Genomic DNA, 16,602 nt, shown 5'->3' with positions numbered 1-16,602 from the left:
CAGACCGCCCGTGTTTGCTTGTCGTATGCATCTATCCAGGTCTACGGTTCCCCGCTTGTTCATCTCAACAAGAGAGGAACGGCAGAGGGGAGCAGCAACACAGACAGAACAGCCATGCGTCGTGACGGTATCACCCGATGCACTCGGGGGATTAATATATGTGCCAGAGATCTCGCCACTGAATTTGAGAGGAGCGAAGGGACTCTGTAAGCATGAACGGTTGCGGTGTGACAGAACACAGGGGGGGTTAGTCCGTGTGTGCTTGTCTATGCATCCATCTAGTCTCATGGCTCGCCGTGTGTTCATCCCGGCGAGAGAGGAACAGCAGGGGGAGCACGAAACATGGATAAGACAACCAAAGCATAAGCGCGGTCCCGGCGTGGGAGGTGCCAGACCGGTAACGCGCTCGGAGGAAATTCATAGCAGAGAGGCTCACCGAGCCGCTGTGCTGGACGCTATTACAACAGCGCCTGCTCTTTTAGCTTATAGCTTTATATTAAAAATATTGATCTTACCGGGCGGCCGCAGGGGAGACCTCGTCAGGCGTGTCCGCTGCACAGGGCTCGTACCACGGCAAGCGAAGGCTATCTTCGGTTCTCGGCCGGAAAGCGGCAGGGGAAGACGCTAGACCTGGACTCTGCTATCTTCGGTTCTCAGCCGGAAAACGGCAGGGGAAGACGCTAGGCCTGGACTCCGCTGCAGGGCTTTTGTCAACGGCGAGGTAAGGCTTCTTCTTTTCTTCGGAGCAGCGAGAGGTTCGCGCTGAAGGAGAAAATAATGAGCTCCTGACGATTGAACCGCGCTTATATAGGGACGCGTTCCTCCCGCGCGCGGGTTCAAACGTCATTGGTCTGTACTTTGTACAGACGTTAACCAATAGGCTTCAGTCACGGAGTAAACAGGAGTTTCCCCCCATAGCGTCAGCTAACTGACGCAATGCGAAGTGAACCGTATTGAAAGGGAACTTATATTTCCATCAATAAAAGCAAACATGCCTTTTCCTGTGATGGTAGTGTTTAGGTGGGTTAAACTCTGGTGTTATCAAGGACACTGACAAATTTTTCAGTTGCTCAATTGAAAACTTTATATTCTTGTTAGCCATCCTATTCTGATTTAGCATGAGGGAACCAAAGCACAGACACAGATGTAGAAAATAGAAATTTATTGTGACAAAAACAGAAAACAAAACCCACGAGGGGGCAAACAGAACAGGATACACTAAATAAACACAAGACAACACTAAACTACAACAAAGAACTACACTTAACTTAACTAGAACAAGAGCATAAACATCAGCCAAGGAACTCAGGGTTTACACAACACACCCATACAAAACAATGATCACAAGAACTTTAAAGGGGACATATTATGAAAATCTGACTTTTTCCATGTTTAAGTGCTATAATTGTGTTCCCAGTGCTTCTATCAACCTAGAAAATGTGAAAAAGATCAACCCAGTAACTTAGTTTTGGTAAACCATTCTCTGCAAGCATGTGAAAAAATAGGTAATTGTAATTTGGCTCCTATTGTGATGTCAGAATAAGGTAATACCGCCCCCTTTATCTGCACTATCCAACCACAGCACAGCCATTTAGTTCAGAGAGAAAGAGAGAGAAAAGAAGGACTTGACAGCACAATTGAGTTTCAATTACAACAAACCACCATCATTGTGATCAGTGTTTGCACTTCAGCCGCTTATTTGCATTTAAATGACACACCCAAAACGGCACACTTTTGCTCAGACCTAGATTAAGACTTAGTTTACATCTTAAAAAAAATCTAATAATATGTCCCCTTTAATGACATACACCTGAAAAGAATCACAAGTAAGGGATCGGGGAAAAAGTGACGAGATCCGGGAAATGCGTGGTCAGAGCAAAAATGTGTCGTTTTGGGTGTGTTTTTTAAAATGCAAATGAGCGGATGAATGAACACTGATCACAATGATGGTGGTTCTGTTGTAATTCAAACTCAATTGTGCTGTCAAGTCCTTCTTTTCTCTCTCTTTCTCTCTGCACTAAATAGCAGTGCAGTGGTTGGATAGTGCAGATTAAGGGGGCGGTATTATTCTAATAAGATATCTTTATGACATCATAATGAAAGCCAAATCTCAATGACCTATTTTTGCTCACACCTACAAAGTGGCAATGCTAACATTTTTATGCCATGGCCCCTTTAAGTCCTCAACAAAGCCTTCAAGGCAGTGCTCACCCAACTCTAAACCAACCCCAAATGAAAACAGTTTAAAATTCTGACAAATAAACATATGTGACCCGTCACGGAAACCAGTGACACAAGTCGGCAGCACAAGTTTCGAAAAAAAGGAGAAACAAAGTTTTTTTTTTTGAAATTTGTGATTTTCGTTTTATTGCAGAATCTGTTAGTTGAGATCACGAAGAAGACTCTCCATGTTTGAGATAGCAGTTTTTGTATATTTATAAGCGTACATTTTGCTGTTGAAATAGGCTTGTTTTTCCGAAAATTCTAGCGTGCAGGCAGGGGCGTCATTGTCTGTGTATATATTTACATACTGTGTAAGCTTGTGTTTTCACCTCCGCCCCCAAAGGGAACAGCGTGACTGAAAAAAAAATGTAATTAATGACTTACCCTTATGTCGGTCTAATCTCAAAAAACCTCCGCTCATTTTCGGAACACAGTTTAAGATGTTTTAACGTTAGATTTAGCCCGAGAGCTTTCTGTCCCCTTGAAAATCTATGTACGGTTTCCATGTCCAGAAAGGTAATAAAAACATCATCAAAGTAGTCCATGTGGGTCAGTAAGAATGTGTTGAAGCAGCGAAAATACAGTTTGGTCCAAAAATAGCAAGAATTATGACTTTATTCACCATTGTCTTCTCTTCCGGCTCGAGCGTGAAGTCACGTGACTGTAGTGACGCGGCTGCCCTGTTCCTCAGACATGTTTGCTGCGTTTTTTTTTTCATATTTATAGTGTGCGTCTCCCCAGACTGTAAACGAAGCTCAGCTGCACAAAACAAAATAAAAATAAAAGAAGCTGGGGCGGAACAAATAACAGTCAGGCGCGACGTACGTCAGCCGCGTCACTGACTTTATGCTCTCGCGGTACTTTGACGTCATCTCTCTGTCAGTTCTTGTAGCGCAGCATGAGTCCAAACCTACATAAGTTACACAGAGATCGTTGAATTTGTTATATAATTGCCTACATGTTTTGTCTATCAATATTTTCCATGAAGTCATTGGCTGATGGAGGAACAAGTGAGCGATTGGTTACATCCCTAAAGGACTTTACGTTTTCGACAGTGCTGTTTTTGTATTATCTATTATACTACCTCCCTATTTTAAATACAAACTTTGAAGGCGGGTTCATGTGTTTAACGGAGCGTAATTACCGGAGTGTTATCTCCTATACCCTAGTAACGATGTAAATAGTCCTCAGATTGTATATTATATTGTATTACCAGACATTCATCCTAAATCTGATGTAAACAATAGACTATATATCTATATTTTACGGATTATACGCATTTGTGGATAAAAATGGTCATTGAATTATTCACACATCTGAAACAGACTGGATTCGACTTGTGATCCCCACAAAGGTAAAAAGAGTCATGTTTATTTTTGCATGTTGTCATTTGGACTTCTGTCATAAAATACTACATACACTGTCAGAAATAGGGGTACAGTAGGGGTCCATTTCTGTCCCCCAAGGTACAATCTACACAAAAGTACCCCATAAGGCTCATTATTGGACCTCAAAGTACATGTATGTACCTTTTTGAGGGTCAAAAAGGTACATATTTGTTCACAAGCATTAAAAGGTAGATATTTGTACCATTTGTTTTAAAGGATAAGGTACAATGTTAAGAGACAGCCTCTTGCCATTTTTTTAATTTGTTGTTCTAGACAACTGCTGTAAATCTGGTCAATAAAGTAAGTAACCATTGTGTCAATTTTTATTTCCTTTAGTTGGCACATGGGTCTTGAAGTAGAGTTAGTTTTCTTCTGTTCATTGACAGTGTGTATAATTTTAAATTTTAATTAAAAAAGTTAAAGGGGACATATTATGAAAATCATACTTTTTCCATGTTTAAGTGCTATAATTGTGTCCCCAGTGCTTCTATCAACCTAGAAAATGTTAAAAAAATCAACCCAATAACTTAGTTTTGGTAAACCATTTTCTGCAAGCATGTGAAAAATAGGTCATTGTAATTTGGCCCTTATTGTGATGTCAGAATAAGGTAATACCGCCCCCTTTATCTGCACTATCCAACCACAGCACAACCATTTAGTAGGGAGAGAAAGAGAGAGATAAAATATTTCACAGCACAATTGAGTTTCAATAGCAACAAACCACCATCATTGTGATCAGTGGTTGCACTTCATCCGCTCATTTGCATTTTAAATGACACACCCAAAACGGCACACTTTTGCTCAGACCTATTTTAGACTTAGTTTTCATCTTAAAAAAAATCTCATAATATGTCCCCTTTAATTTCACTTAATAAAAACTGTGATATGAACTCAAAAACTGCAATTGATTAACCATTACTTAAACTGAATAAATACTGAATAACTGAATCCCTCACACACACAAACCAGAAGAAACATGCTTTAATTTTGACAAGTGCCCATCCCCCACATCTCACGGTCGGAGTCGAGTTTCACAGAGCAGCGCAACAGAAGGACAACACGACAGACATGAAGAGCATTAACATGTAAGCACTGGAAACTCCTTCATCATCTTTAAAGCATTTTTAAACTTTAAAAATGTGTTGTTTGTCGTGACTCTTCATTTTAATACTGATTCGGTTACGGTAATTTGTGTAAAGTTGTATACGACGAGACAATGCGACATTGACACAGCACTATTGCCTCAGACTCATTTTTATGAGCAGGTTAATGTGCATTAAGTACACCACAGTTCTGTAAGTGGAGAAATAATTCATATTTATGTGTGTTTTCTCACAGTTTAGTTTGAATCTCTCTCAGTCAGTCAGGGGGGAGATTAACTGACAGAGTGTCTAACATTAATCTCTACCAAACAGTCATTTACCCAGAAACCTTTTAAAGGAAACGTTACCACATTTATAATGTTGTTTGAGTACACCACAGTTCTGTAAGAGGAAAATTTATTTATATTTATGTGTGTTTTCTCACAATTTAGCACAAACGTTTCCAGTGCAAATTTGAATCTCTCTCAGTCAGTCAGGGGGGGAGATTAACTGACAGACTGTCTAACATTACTCTCTACCAAACAGTCATTTACCCAGAAACCTTTTAAAGGTAACGTTACAACATTTATTAATGCATTTTTATGTTGTTTGAGTACACTACAGTTCTGTAAGTGGAAAATTAAATTCATATTTGTGTGTTTTCTCACAATTTAGCACAAACGTTTCCTGCGCAAGTTTGAATCTCTGTCAGTCAGGGGGAGATTGACTGACTGACTGTCTACTCGCCACCAAACAGTCATTTACACAGAAACCTTTTAAAGGTAACGTTACCACATTTATTAATTTATTTATTATGTTGTGTGAGTACACCACAGTTCTGTAAGTGAAAAATAATTCATATTTATGTGTTTCTCTCTCAGTAGGGACTAACCGTTTAGCAAAAAAGTTTCCAGCACAAGTTTGGATCTTTACCTTTGAGGAGACTGGCTGACTGTTCTTGACAAACCATCATTTACACGCAAAAACTTTTAAGGTACCACATTTATTTATGTTGTGAGTATACCACAGTTCTCTCAGTGGAAAATGTATTCATATTTTTGTGTTTTCTCACAGATAAGTATCAGTGAAAACATTTATATTTGTGTGTTTTCTCACTGCTTGGCAAAAACAGATGTAGCCCTGTTAAAAATGTTTAAATGTTGTTTGGTTTAAGGAACAGCACACTGATTTTGTTTTAAAATATTCCTGTTTGGACAGTCTGTTAAAGTCATGGTTGATATATTTCATAAGTAAAGTGTAAATGTAATATTAGTTTTTAATGTTGTGAAATCCCAGATAGCATGCAACCATTGAAACAATGTTAAAAGTTGTTGATTTATCAATGTCAATACCATTGAATCAATATCACATTTGCACCCTCCATTAATATTGAAAAAAATATTGACATTTCAACAAATCGCAATTTTTGTGATCAGTGTTTGCTTTAGTTGGGTCATTGACTCTTGACATTAACTAAGCTAATTATTTATTGTCTTTTTTTAGCGTTTGTATGTGTTTATGTAGAAACACATGTGCATTGAAAAAGAAAGATGTGTTTCAAAGTTAAGTTGAAACTAATTACTTTTTGTGAAGATGTCAAAAAAATACATAATTCAGCAGTCTAACCTAATTATCAGAGGTGTAAAATCCATGTGCCAGGAGTAAAAGTCCTCCCCAGTATTTTGTTCCAATCACCTGGATTTGCTAATTAGCACAGTTTTTCAGCAGGATGTGACCACCTGACTCGTTGGCGTTTTAAGCCCTCAACAAACCCCTCAAGGCAGCGCTGCCTGGAAGGCACTCCCCGTGCCCCGAGCATTTCAGCCAATCACAGCACTGGTGCTAGATATTGAGCCTTCCGCCAGCTTCTGGCAGTTTGAGCTCACCGTTTGTCAGGTGAGGAGCGCAGATATGCTAAGATAGGAATGTGACCGTATTTGAATTCAGCTCAAAATGTTTCGAGCATTGAAGGGACATGTTACCGTGTTTTCACATTTCCGTGGCACTTTATTCGTGCCAGTTTCACGTATTGGTTGCTCAAATGTTTTTCCTATTTTCTTACCATTGTTGATTGGGGCTTAGATTTGTGGTTTTCGCCTAATTTTTAAACTGTTTTCGTGTGAAGATAAAGTTGCATTTGGCATTAATGAGGATGTCAATTTAAGCATTGGTCTTTTAAACCGCTTTCACTTGGGTTAATGTGAGGATGTCATTTTATGTAACAGAAAGTTGTTCCAATCCCAAACACCTCTGCTAATTATGTTGATCCATTTGTGAAAATTATAATTATTTTGGTTTGTAAAAATAAAACAAACAGAAGAAATGCTGACACATTCAGACATCATTACTCATCCTACAAATCTCAACAATGGTGACAATCACCCAACAAATTCAGATAAAATGATCAACTGCAATGCATGCTGGGAGTCATAAATTAGTTTAGTACTACTATGATACCCAGCATGCATTGCAGCTTGAAGCTTTCTTTTGTTTATTGTCACTATTGATGATATTCATAGTCCAATTCATTATGTCAAAGACAGATTCAGTACTGTAGTTCAATCTTCTAAATGTGTTTTTATAATCCTCAAAATAACAGACCTGACACTGCTTCCAACTAGTACTGTAATATCCATTTCTTAAACATCTTTAACAGTAATTAATTAATAAATATTTTTTAAGCATATCTACAACAGTAAAACTACTTGATAACAATAGATCTTATTTTAAAACACTGCTTCAGCAGCCAAAAGAAAACTTACCATTACAACACAAGAGTAAAGGGCCCAACTAAAGCAAACACTAATCACGATAATGGTGATTTGTTGCAATTTCAATATATATTTTTCAATATTAATGGAGGGTGCAAACGTGATATTTGATTCAATGGTATTAACATTGACAAATCAATGATTTTTTACATTGTTCCAATGGTTGCATGCTATCTGGGTTTGGACTGAACAGCACACTTCTGTTTTATATCTAAACCTTTTGTAAAATAAATGATTGTTCAATAAACTCACTGTGTATTTTATCTTTTCTGTAATCATTTTTGTATACTAATGTTTAAAATTTACCTTTACTCTAAACGATTGGCTAAACCAACACAAATATATTGAGTCATATGCACTTATAATTTAAAGTTTAAAGGGGAGATATTATGAAAATCTGACTTTTTCCATGTTTAACTGCTATAATTGTGTCCCCAGTGCTTCTATCAACCTAGAAAATGTGAAAAAGATCAACCCAGTAACTTAGTTTTGGTAAACCATTTTCTGCAAGCATGTGAAAAATAGGTCATTGTAATTTGGATCCTATTGTGATGTCAGAATAAGGTAATACCGCCCCCTTTATCTGCACTATCCAACCACAGCACAACCATTTAGTGCAAAGAGAAAGAGAGAGGGAGAAAATAATTCACTGCACAATTGAGTTTCAATTGCAACAAACCACCATCATTGTGATCAGTGTTTGCACTTCATCCGCTCATTTGCATTTTAAATGACACACCCAAAACGGCACACTTTTGCTCAGACCTAGATTAAGACTTAGTTTACATCTTTTAAAAAAATCTCATAATATGTCCCCTTTAAGGTACAAATCACAAGGGTACAATTCTGTACCCTCTGCCAAGGGTACAAAAACTGTACCCTTGAGGGTACAGCCCCAGTGACAAGCCATTGTACCCCTAAAGGTACAATTATGTCCTTTCTTTTCTGAGAGTGTATGATGCTAGAACATCTGTATCTCAAAACGGCTTTACAGGGGGTATGGCTTAGCTAAATGAGATGTAAATGAGCCCTATTGTCTTCCCCAGTTGGAAAGAAGAGTCCCTTTCATCTCGATTTTCTCGGTTTGAGTATTTCTGAGTTTCAAGATTCAAATGGCCACAACTTCTCCAAATCTTATAAGATTTCCGCGTGTTACACATCGTTGGAAAGCTTAGAAACTGCACTTTCAGTATCTGTGAATGACTCAAAATGGCCCATGACTTTCCGTGACTGGTCACATATACAGAAATTTGCACGAAAAAGAAAACTCAGAAACGCGTCATTTAAACACTCAAAACAGTCGAGCTGAATTCAAAAACAGTCACATTCCTATTTTACCATATCTGCGCTGCCTTGAAGGCTTGGTTGAGGGCTTAAAACACCAACGAGCCAGGAGGGTCTCCTCCTGCTGAAAAACTTTGCTACTTGGCTAATCCAGGTGATTGGAACAAAATACTAGAGAGGACTTTTACTCATGGCACATGGATTTTACACCTCTGGTCAGAACCCTGCTATGCTGACTAGATCTAAATACAAACAAGGATCTGGCAGCATCCTGACATATTATTTATACCCATTATTGCTGTTATCTGTACTGTAAAGGCCAAAAATATAGACCCTGTATTAATTTATGGCACCTAAAAACACAATTGCTTCAGTTTGCAAAGCATGTGCAAGCAACATTGAATTATAAATGGGATAACTAACATTAGCTAATCCAAGACAACACATTTTCAGATTCCGGTTCATTTATTTGTATAGCAGGTTTAAAAACAAGAGATATTGACCAAAGTGCTTAACTGGCAAATATCTAAAGATGTATAAAACACAATAAAAATAAGAAATACAAATTAGTTTTCATCAAATGCAAGAGAGTACAAATAAGCCATCAAATGAAATTTAAATGCATCAATAGTAGCACAAGATCTGACATGGAGAGTTAAATTATTCCATAAACGGGGGGCTGTAAAATGAAAAGGCCTGGTTTTCTGCATGTTCTTCCTGTGTCCGTGTGGGTTTCCTCGGGGTACTCTGGTTTCCTTCCACAGCCCAAAAACATGCAAGTTAGGCAAATTGGAGATACCAAATTGTCCCTACCCCAACTTGTGTATGAATTAACTGGTTCTCGCCATGAATATAACCGTAGATGCTGGAATGCCCTTAAAAAAGGAAGAAGAAGAAAAGGCCCGGTCTTCTTTTGATTTTAATCAACACTTGGGAACAACTATGAAATCTTTGTCCAGATTGTAAAGGACATTTTTAATACTTTTTATACAGTAATGCACTCATGCAGGCTAGCAAATTAAAACATCAGATTCTATGAGCTTCTACTCTGGATATTTTACAAAACTGTAAATATGGCTCCTGCCTCCTAATGCGGCTTTCACATAGGATGCGATGTGCGCTGCGCTCGCCGCTGGGTTCCGCGCAGCCAAGCGATTTGTGCTCTGATGGCCAGACCAAAGTAGGCAGGGTTTTCAATAAATTACTACACTGTTTATATTTGCGTTAAATAGTCGATGAGGAAAACAGAGACTGATGTTGCTCGTCTCCATTTCACGTAACTTTAAGCATACCTACAACAAGCTGCTTGACTTAAAACACACCTGACATGCCAACTTGAATTGCTACGTGTTTCCATGACACGGCTTTCCTTCCGATGTCTCTGTAGGAGCATAAACTTGTATTATAAAGCTCTGAGAATCCCGAGTATAAGCTTTCGTCCATTTTGCTTGTTTGGATGCCCCGTTTCTATTGGCCGCGCGGGTAATCGTCACAGAGCGCGGCGCAAAAGTTAAACTATTTTGAACTTTATCAGCGGCGTGAGCGCAAGCTGCACTCTGTGTGCTCAGGCTTTTCCGGCACAACAAAAAAACGCCCTCGCGCGGCACAAGCCATTGAAATGAATGGGTTTCATAGCGCAGCGCACACCATATCCTATGTGAAAGCCGCATCAGAGTGATGTGCAGCACTGCTGCTCCCACTCCACCACCGAGTGGAGACACAAAAATGTTCTAACCTCCACTTTGAATGGTTTTCTGCTGGAGACTTGCCATTGGCTGTTGTAGTTGAATAAATAATGAGATAAGGATTAGGTGCTATTTTGGTAATGTTTTACTATATTTTACTATATATATAAATGTTTCAGATTATTTTGCTTGGTATTGTTATGTTTCATCTAATAGTGTGTTACGTTTTACTGATTTAAATTCAATTTTTTTAAGTTACCGTTGTATAGATAAGTAGAATTTTTCCTGTGAGTCAAGTACTGCTGAAGAGAGTCCATAATATTTGTATAAGAAAGTTACCAAATTCACATAACATATTGTATTTAAAATAATTAGTTATCCTAATGATCATGCGATAGGGGAGCATGCTGTGTCATACAGGGGGGCAGTGCCACCACCCGCAACCCCTGGTGATAGGCTCAAGTTGTAATTTGTTTTTTTTCAGGCAAGTGAGAATAAGGATGACACAACCATTTAAATAATTTGACATATAAAAGGATGATATTATGAATGAATCATTTCCTGTTTTCCTACATTTGCATTCAACCACAAGAAATACAGCAACATTACAGTGATACCCCAGAGGACGGTGAAGTAAAACACAGATCTATAGATTCAAGATGTGGAGAACAGTGCAAGTGATTCTCATTGCTGCATCAGGTATATAAATATATTTATTATATATTTTTTTTTAAATATTTATTTTATTATGGAAGACAATGTATGACAAAGAAAGCCACCTATCACTGTTTTATCCTCTATTGCAGTTTCTCGTGGTGATCGAATTCAACCAACTGAAGCTGTTCTTGTCAAAAGTGAAAACGACCGTGTGACTTTGACCTGCACCTATGAAACAACCAATGAATATGTTTATCTTTACTGGTACAGACAGTATACTAACGGTGAACCTCAGTATTTACTGTATAAAGGTGCCCGATCAAGAGATGGCAGGCAACATATTCCAGATTCTCACTTTGATTCATCTACATCCAGCAAATCCACAGAACTGATCATTAAAAAGACTGCTCTGAAAGATTCAGCTCTTTATTACTGTGCACTCAGGATAGACACACCTTGATACAAAGTTTGTAAGAAGCTGTACAAAAACACACTCAAAATATTCACTTTAATCTCAAAACATCAAAGCATCAGCCAAACCAAACCGTAATATCTGCCAAAACCATGGATTACTGTATAGGAAACACCTGCAAATAATACAGTCACCAAAACCAGACCTTTGATTTAATGAAGCAGTTTCCCCTAAATGCAGTGTGTACCCACTGAGCAAAGCGTCTCAAAAAGACGTCATTTCGACGTCCCATGAGGAGCCAGAATGAAAGTTTTTATGACGTCTTTTTATGACGTGTTCTGAACATCCAATATTGATGTCAAGGGGACCTCCACGCAAAGTAAAGCTATTTAAAATGTGGCTATTTTAGGCATTATATGTGTATATATAATCTTTATATATGAATAAATGTTCAAAAATTTTGCTTATAGATAATTCCCAAATATACATGTTCCACCTTAAAGGGGCAATGGCATGAAAATGTTAGCATTGCCACTTTGTAGGTGTGAGCAAAAATAGGTCATTGAAATTTGGCTTTCATTATGATGTCATAAGGATATCTTATTAGAATAATACCGCCCCCTTAATCTGCACTATCCAACCACTGCACTGCTATTTAGTGCAGAGAGAAAGAGAGAAAAAAGAAGGACTTGACAGCACAATTGAGTTTGAATTACAACTTACCACCATCATTGTGATCAGTGTTTGCACTTCATCCGCTCATTTGCATTTTAAAAAACACACCCAAAAACGACACGTTTTTGCTCAAACTTACAAAGTGGCAATGCTAACATTTTCATGCTCTCTCTCTCTCTCTCTCTCTCTCTCTCTCTCTCTCTCTCTCTCTCTCTCTCTCTCTCTCTCTCTCTCTCTCTCTCTCTCTCACTTCCGGTGTGACTGTTGAGCGCGAGTGGAGTTGCGGGAGCGTGGTTTGGAGTGTGTGAGTGAGTTTTTCGCCTTTTCTTACTCTTCTTGCTGGGTGTTTTACCTTTTGCTGTTAGCTCACTTACTGTTTGGCTGGGGCGCGTGCGACCGTATTTGGTACGGTCAGCATGGCGGCCCCGCGGTCACAAGTTTTGAGTAAACTCACGCGTCGCCATGGTGTTAAAGGGGACATATTATGAGATTTTTTTAAAGATGAAAACTAAGTCTAAAATAGGTCTGAGCAAAAGTGTGCCGTTTTGGGTGTGTCATTTAAAATGCAAATGAGCGGATGAAGTGCAACCACTGATCACAATGATGGTGGTTTGTTGCAATTGAAACTCAATTGTGCTGTGAAATATTTTATCTCTCTCTTTCTCTCCATACTAAATGGTTGTGCTGTGGTTGGATAGTGCAGATAAAGGGGGCGGTATTACCTTATTCTGACATCACAATAAGGGCCAAATTACAATGACCTATTTTTCACATGCTTGCAGAAAATGGTTTACCAAAACTAAGTTATTGGGTTGATCTTTTTAATATTTTCTAGGTTGATAGAAGCACTGGGGACACAATTATAGCACTTAAACATGTAAAAAGTCAGATTTTCATAATATGTCCCCTTTAAAGTAGCGGCTGCAGTGAGCGTAGAGGATTGTTGTATAGCTATAGGAGAGGTTGTTGGACATGAAAACATTATGTCCGCTTCGAAAATGAACAGTGCCAATGTGGTTTTTCTTAGCTCTGTTGAGAAAGCAAATGAGGTTGTTGAAACTGGTATAGTCATTGAGGGGCTTTTTATTCCAGTACTTCCTTTATCCATGCCATCTAAAAAAGTTTTACTGTCAAATGTACCACCATTCATTAGTGATGAAACACTGGTGAGAATCTTGTCACGGTATGGTAAAATTGTTTCGCCTATTAAGATGATCCCGATTGGTTGTAATTCTCCGCTTTTGAAACATGTTGTTTCTTTCAGACGCTTTGTTTACATGATCCTTAAAGAAAACGAGGATCTTGATTTATCGTTACATCTGAAAGTAGACGAGTTTGATTACGTTATTTATGTCACAACGGAAATGTTTAAGTGTTTCAATTGCGGAGAAGTGGGTCATTTAATTCGTACCTGTCCGAGGAAAAACACTTCGGTGGCTGGTGATAGTGATGCGGTTCAAGCTGGACCGTCAAATGTAAATCCACCCGCCGTAAAAGCGAACTCAGTGGAGATGAGATTACCCGATGAAACGTTTGTTCGGGAAACAACAGATAGTTTAATAACTGGAAATGCTGAAAACACACCACTGAACGCTGAAATTGCAAAACACCCAAAAACTCGGTCTGACGCAGGGGCAGACATAACGGAAGGCAGTAACACTTTTTTGGGTTTGCAGCCTAGATTAGTTGATGATGAAAGTGTATTAGAGATGGAACAGAGTGCTTTTAAAGTTCCAATAAAAAGGAAAAAACCTGGTGATTCTCATATGATTAAAGCAAAAAGAGTTGATGTGGAAGATCATATTGATGAGGAAGAAATGGGGAGTGGAAGGAGTCCTCTGATTCAAGTGTTAGTTTTTCACAAAATGACTTTTCTGGCTCCAACTATGATGTAGATGACATTAAACTCTTTCTTAGAGCTACCAAAAATAAGAGAGGGGTAAATGTAAATCAGTTCTTTTCTGACAATGAGCAGTTTGTAAATAAAACTAGACTGTTTATGTCAGAGGGTTTATTTACAAACAAAGAGGTGTACAGATTGAAGAAAATAGTTAGGAAGCTCACTGCTGACAATACTAATGATGGAGAAGACAAAGTTTAGTTTTTTAACCTTCGATCTGATGTATTCACGTAGAATGGTGTTCTTTTTATTTATTTTTATTTTTCTGAACATGTGTGAAGTTAATATTGCAACGATGAATGTTAACGGAGCCAGAGAAATGAAAAAAAGAGCAGAAATGTTTGAGTTGATTAAACAAAGAAAAATTGATGTCTGTTTGATGCAAGAGACGCATAGTGATTTAAGTAATGCTATTGATTGGGCAAGAGAATGGGATGGGGTCTCTGTCCTGAGTCATAATACTTCATCCAGCGGAGGAGTTGCCATTCTTTTCGCTAAAAATTTTACTCCATCCTCTTATCAGGTGGATGAAATAGTAAAGGGAAGACTTTTAAGAGTAAGGGCCACTTTTGATAATTTTTCGTTTTTTTTTTATTTGTGTATACATTCCAACGTCAGGAGTGGAAAGAGTTTTATTTTTAAACTCATTATGTTCCACATTACAGAATGTTTGTGATGATGATTACTTTTTCCTGGGTGGAGATTTTAATTGTACAATGTCAAATCTGGACAGGAACCACGTTGAGCCTCATATGCCTTCTCGAAATCGTTTAATCCAACTCATTAAGACGCATGAGTTATGTGATATTTGGAGGCAATTTAATGGGACACAGAGGCAGTATACGTGGACTCATGTGCGTGATAATATTATTTCTCTTGCTAGACTGGATCGTTTTTATTGTTTTAAGCACCAATGTAACATTGTAAGGAGATGTATGATCACTCCATTGGGTTTCTCTGATCATAGTATGGTACAGTGTTTTGTGTTTGTTAACTCTCTAAAGCCAAGGAGTGCATATTGGCAGTTTAACACTAGCCTGTTAAGAGATAAATATTTTAAGGACACATTTAAATTGTTTTGGTCGGATTTTAGGAACACAAAAGCCTCATTTAAGTCGTTGAGGCAGTGGTGGGATTATTGCAAAGCCCAAATAAAACAATTTTGTGTACAGTATACGCAAAACGTCACTAGAGAGACTAATTTTAATATGAACATCTTGGAGACTGAAATTTTTAATTTACAAAAATTGGTTGAACAAACTGGTGATCGTAATTTTGTAGGCGTATTGGCAAACAAAAAGACCCAGTTAGCAGATTTGCTGGGAACTAAGACGCAAGGGGATCTGGTCAGGTCACGGTTCCAGAGGGTGAACCAGATGGATGCTCCATCAAAATTCTTTTTTAATTTAGAAAAGAAAAATGGGCAGAGTAGGGCAATTCATGCCTTACGTTCTGAATTTGGCACCTTTTTAACGGACCCTGCAGACATTCGAAGGAGAGCGGCTTTGTTTTATGAAAATTTATATCAAGATGAGATTGGGGATAATTTTAAAGATGATAGTACTTTTTTTGATGATTTGCCTCAGCTGTCGCAGGAAGCCAACACCGAAATCTCAGGTGATTTGAGGATGGAGGAAGTGTATAAAGCCTTACAAGGTATGGAGTCTGGGAAGGCTCCAGGACTCGACGGATTACCAGTTGACTTTTACAAGTCTTTCTGGTCAGTACTGTGCAAAGATTTGCTGGATGTACTGAGTGAGAGTTTGGCGGAAGGCCAACTACCTTTGAGCTGCCGTAGAGCAGTGCTAACCCTCCTCCCGAAGAAAGGCGACCTAACAGATATTAGGTGTTGGCGACCTGTTTCGTTACTTTGTACCGACTATAAACTGCTCTCCAAAGCATTGGCCAATAGGTTGGCAGGGGTGATGGAGTGTGTAGTCCATACTGATCAGACTTATTGCATTCCCGGTAGATCGATTTTTGATAATGTTTCTTTGATTAGAGATCTGTTTGATATCTCCAAGATGCTTAACCTGGATTTTAGCCTAATTTCGCTCGATCAAGAGAAGGCTTTTGACCGGGTTGAGCATAGTTATCTGTGGAGAGTTTTAGAAGCTTTTGGTTTTTGTCAAGATTTTATCAATCACCTTAAAGTTCTCTATAGTGGCGTTCAGAGTATACTGAAGGTTAACGGTGGTTTATGTGCCCCTTTTAATGTTTTTAGAGGTGTCAGACAGGGTTGTTCATTGTCTGGTATGTTATACTCGTTGGCAATAGAACCTCTTTTACACCAAATAAGACTTAAACTTCAGGGTATTTATTTGCCAAATTGTGATGACAATCTTGTTTTATCTGCATATGCTGATGATGTAATAGTAATGATTAGCGGACAAAATGACATAGAGGCTTTGTCAAGATTACTTGTTGATTTTAAAGAACTATCTTCGGCAAGTGTTAATTGGAAAAAAAGTGAAGCGGTTTTACTGGGCAAGTGGTCAAATGGGAGACCACAATTGCCTGAAGGC

General features: G+C 38.4%; 1 gene segment (V, D, J or C); it reads left to right on the top strand.

Moving 5' to 3' along the window:
- The first annotated feature begins 11,092 nt into the window (after positions 1-11,092).
- Positions 11,093-11,550, top strand: LOC141282352 (T cell receptor alpha variable 18-like). The segment is given in 2 exon segments: positions 11,093-11,132; positions 11,240-11,550. Coding segments are annotated over 2 exon segments (351 nt in total).
- Positions 11,551-16,602: the final 5,052 nt, after the last annotated feature.

This window comes from Paramisgurnus dabryanus, chromosome 6 (assembly GCF_030506205.2).
Source record: "Paramisgurnus dabryanus chromosome 6, PD_genome_1.1, whole genome shotgun sequence".
NCBI classification, from domain to species: Eukaryota; Metazoa; Chordata; class Actinopteri; order Cypriniformes; family Cobitidae; genus Paramisgurnus; species Paramisgurnus dabryanus.
The sequence above is the reverse complement of the archived record's forward strand: the minus strand, read 5'-3'. Positions and strand labels throughout refer to the sequence as shown.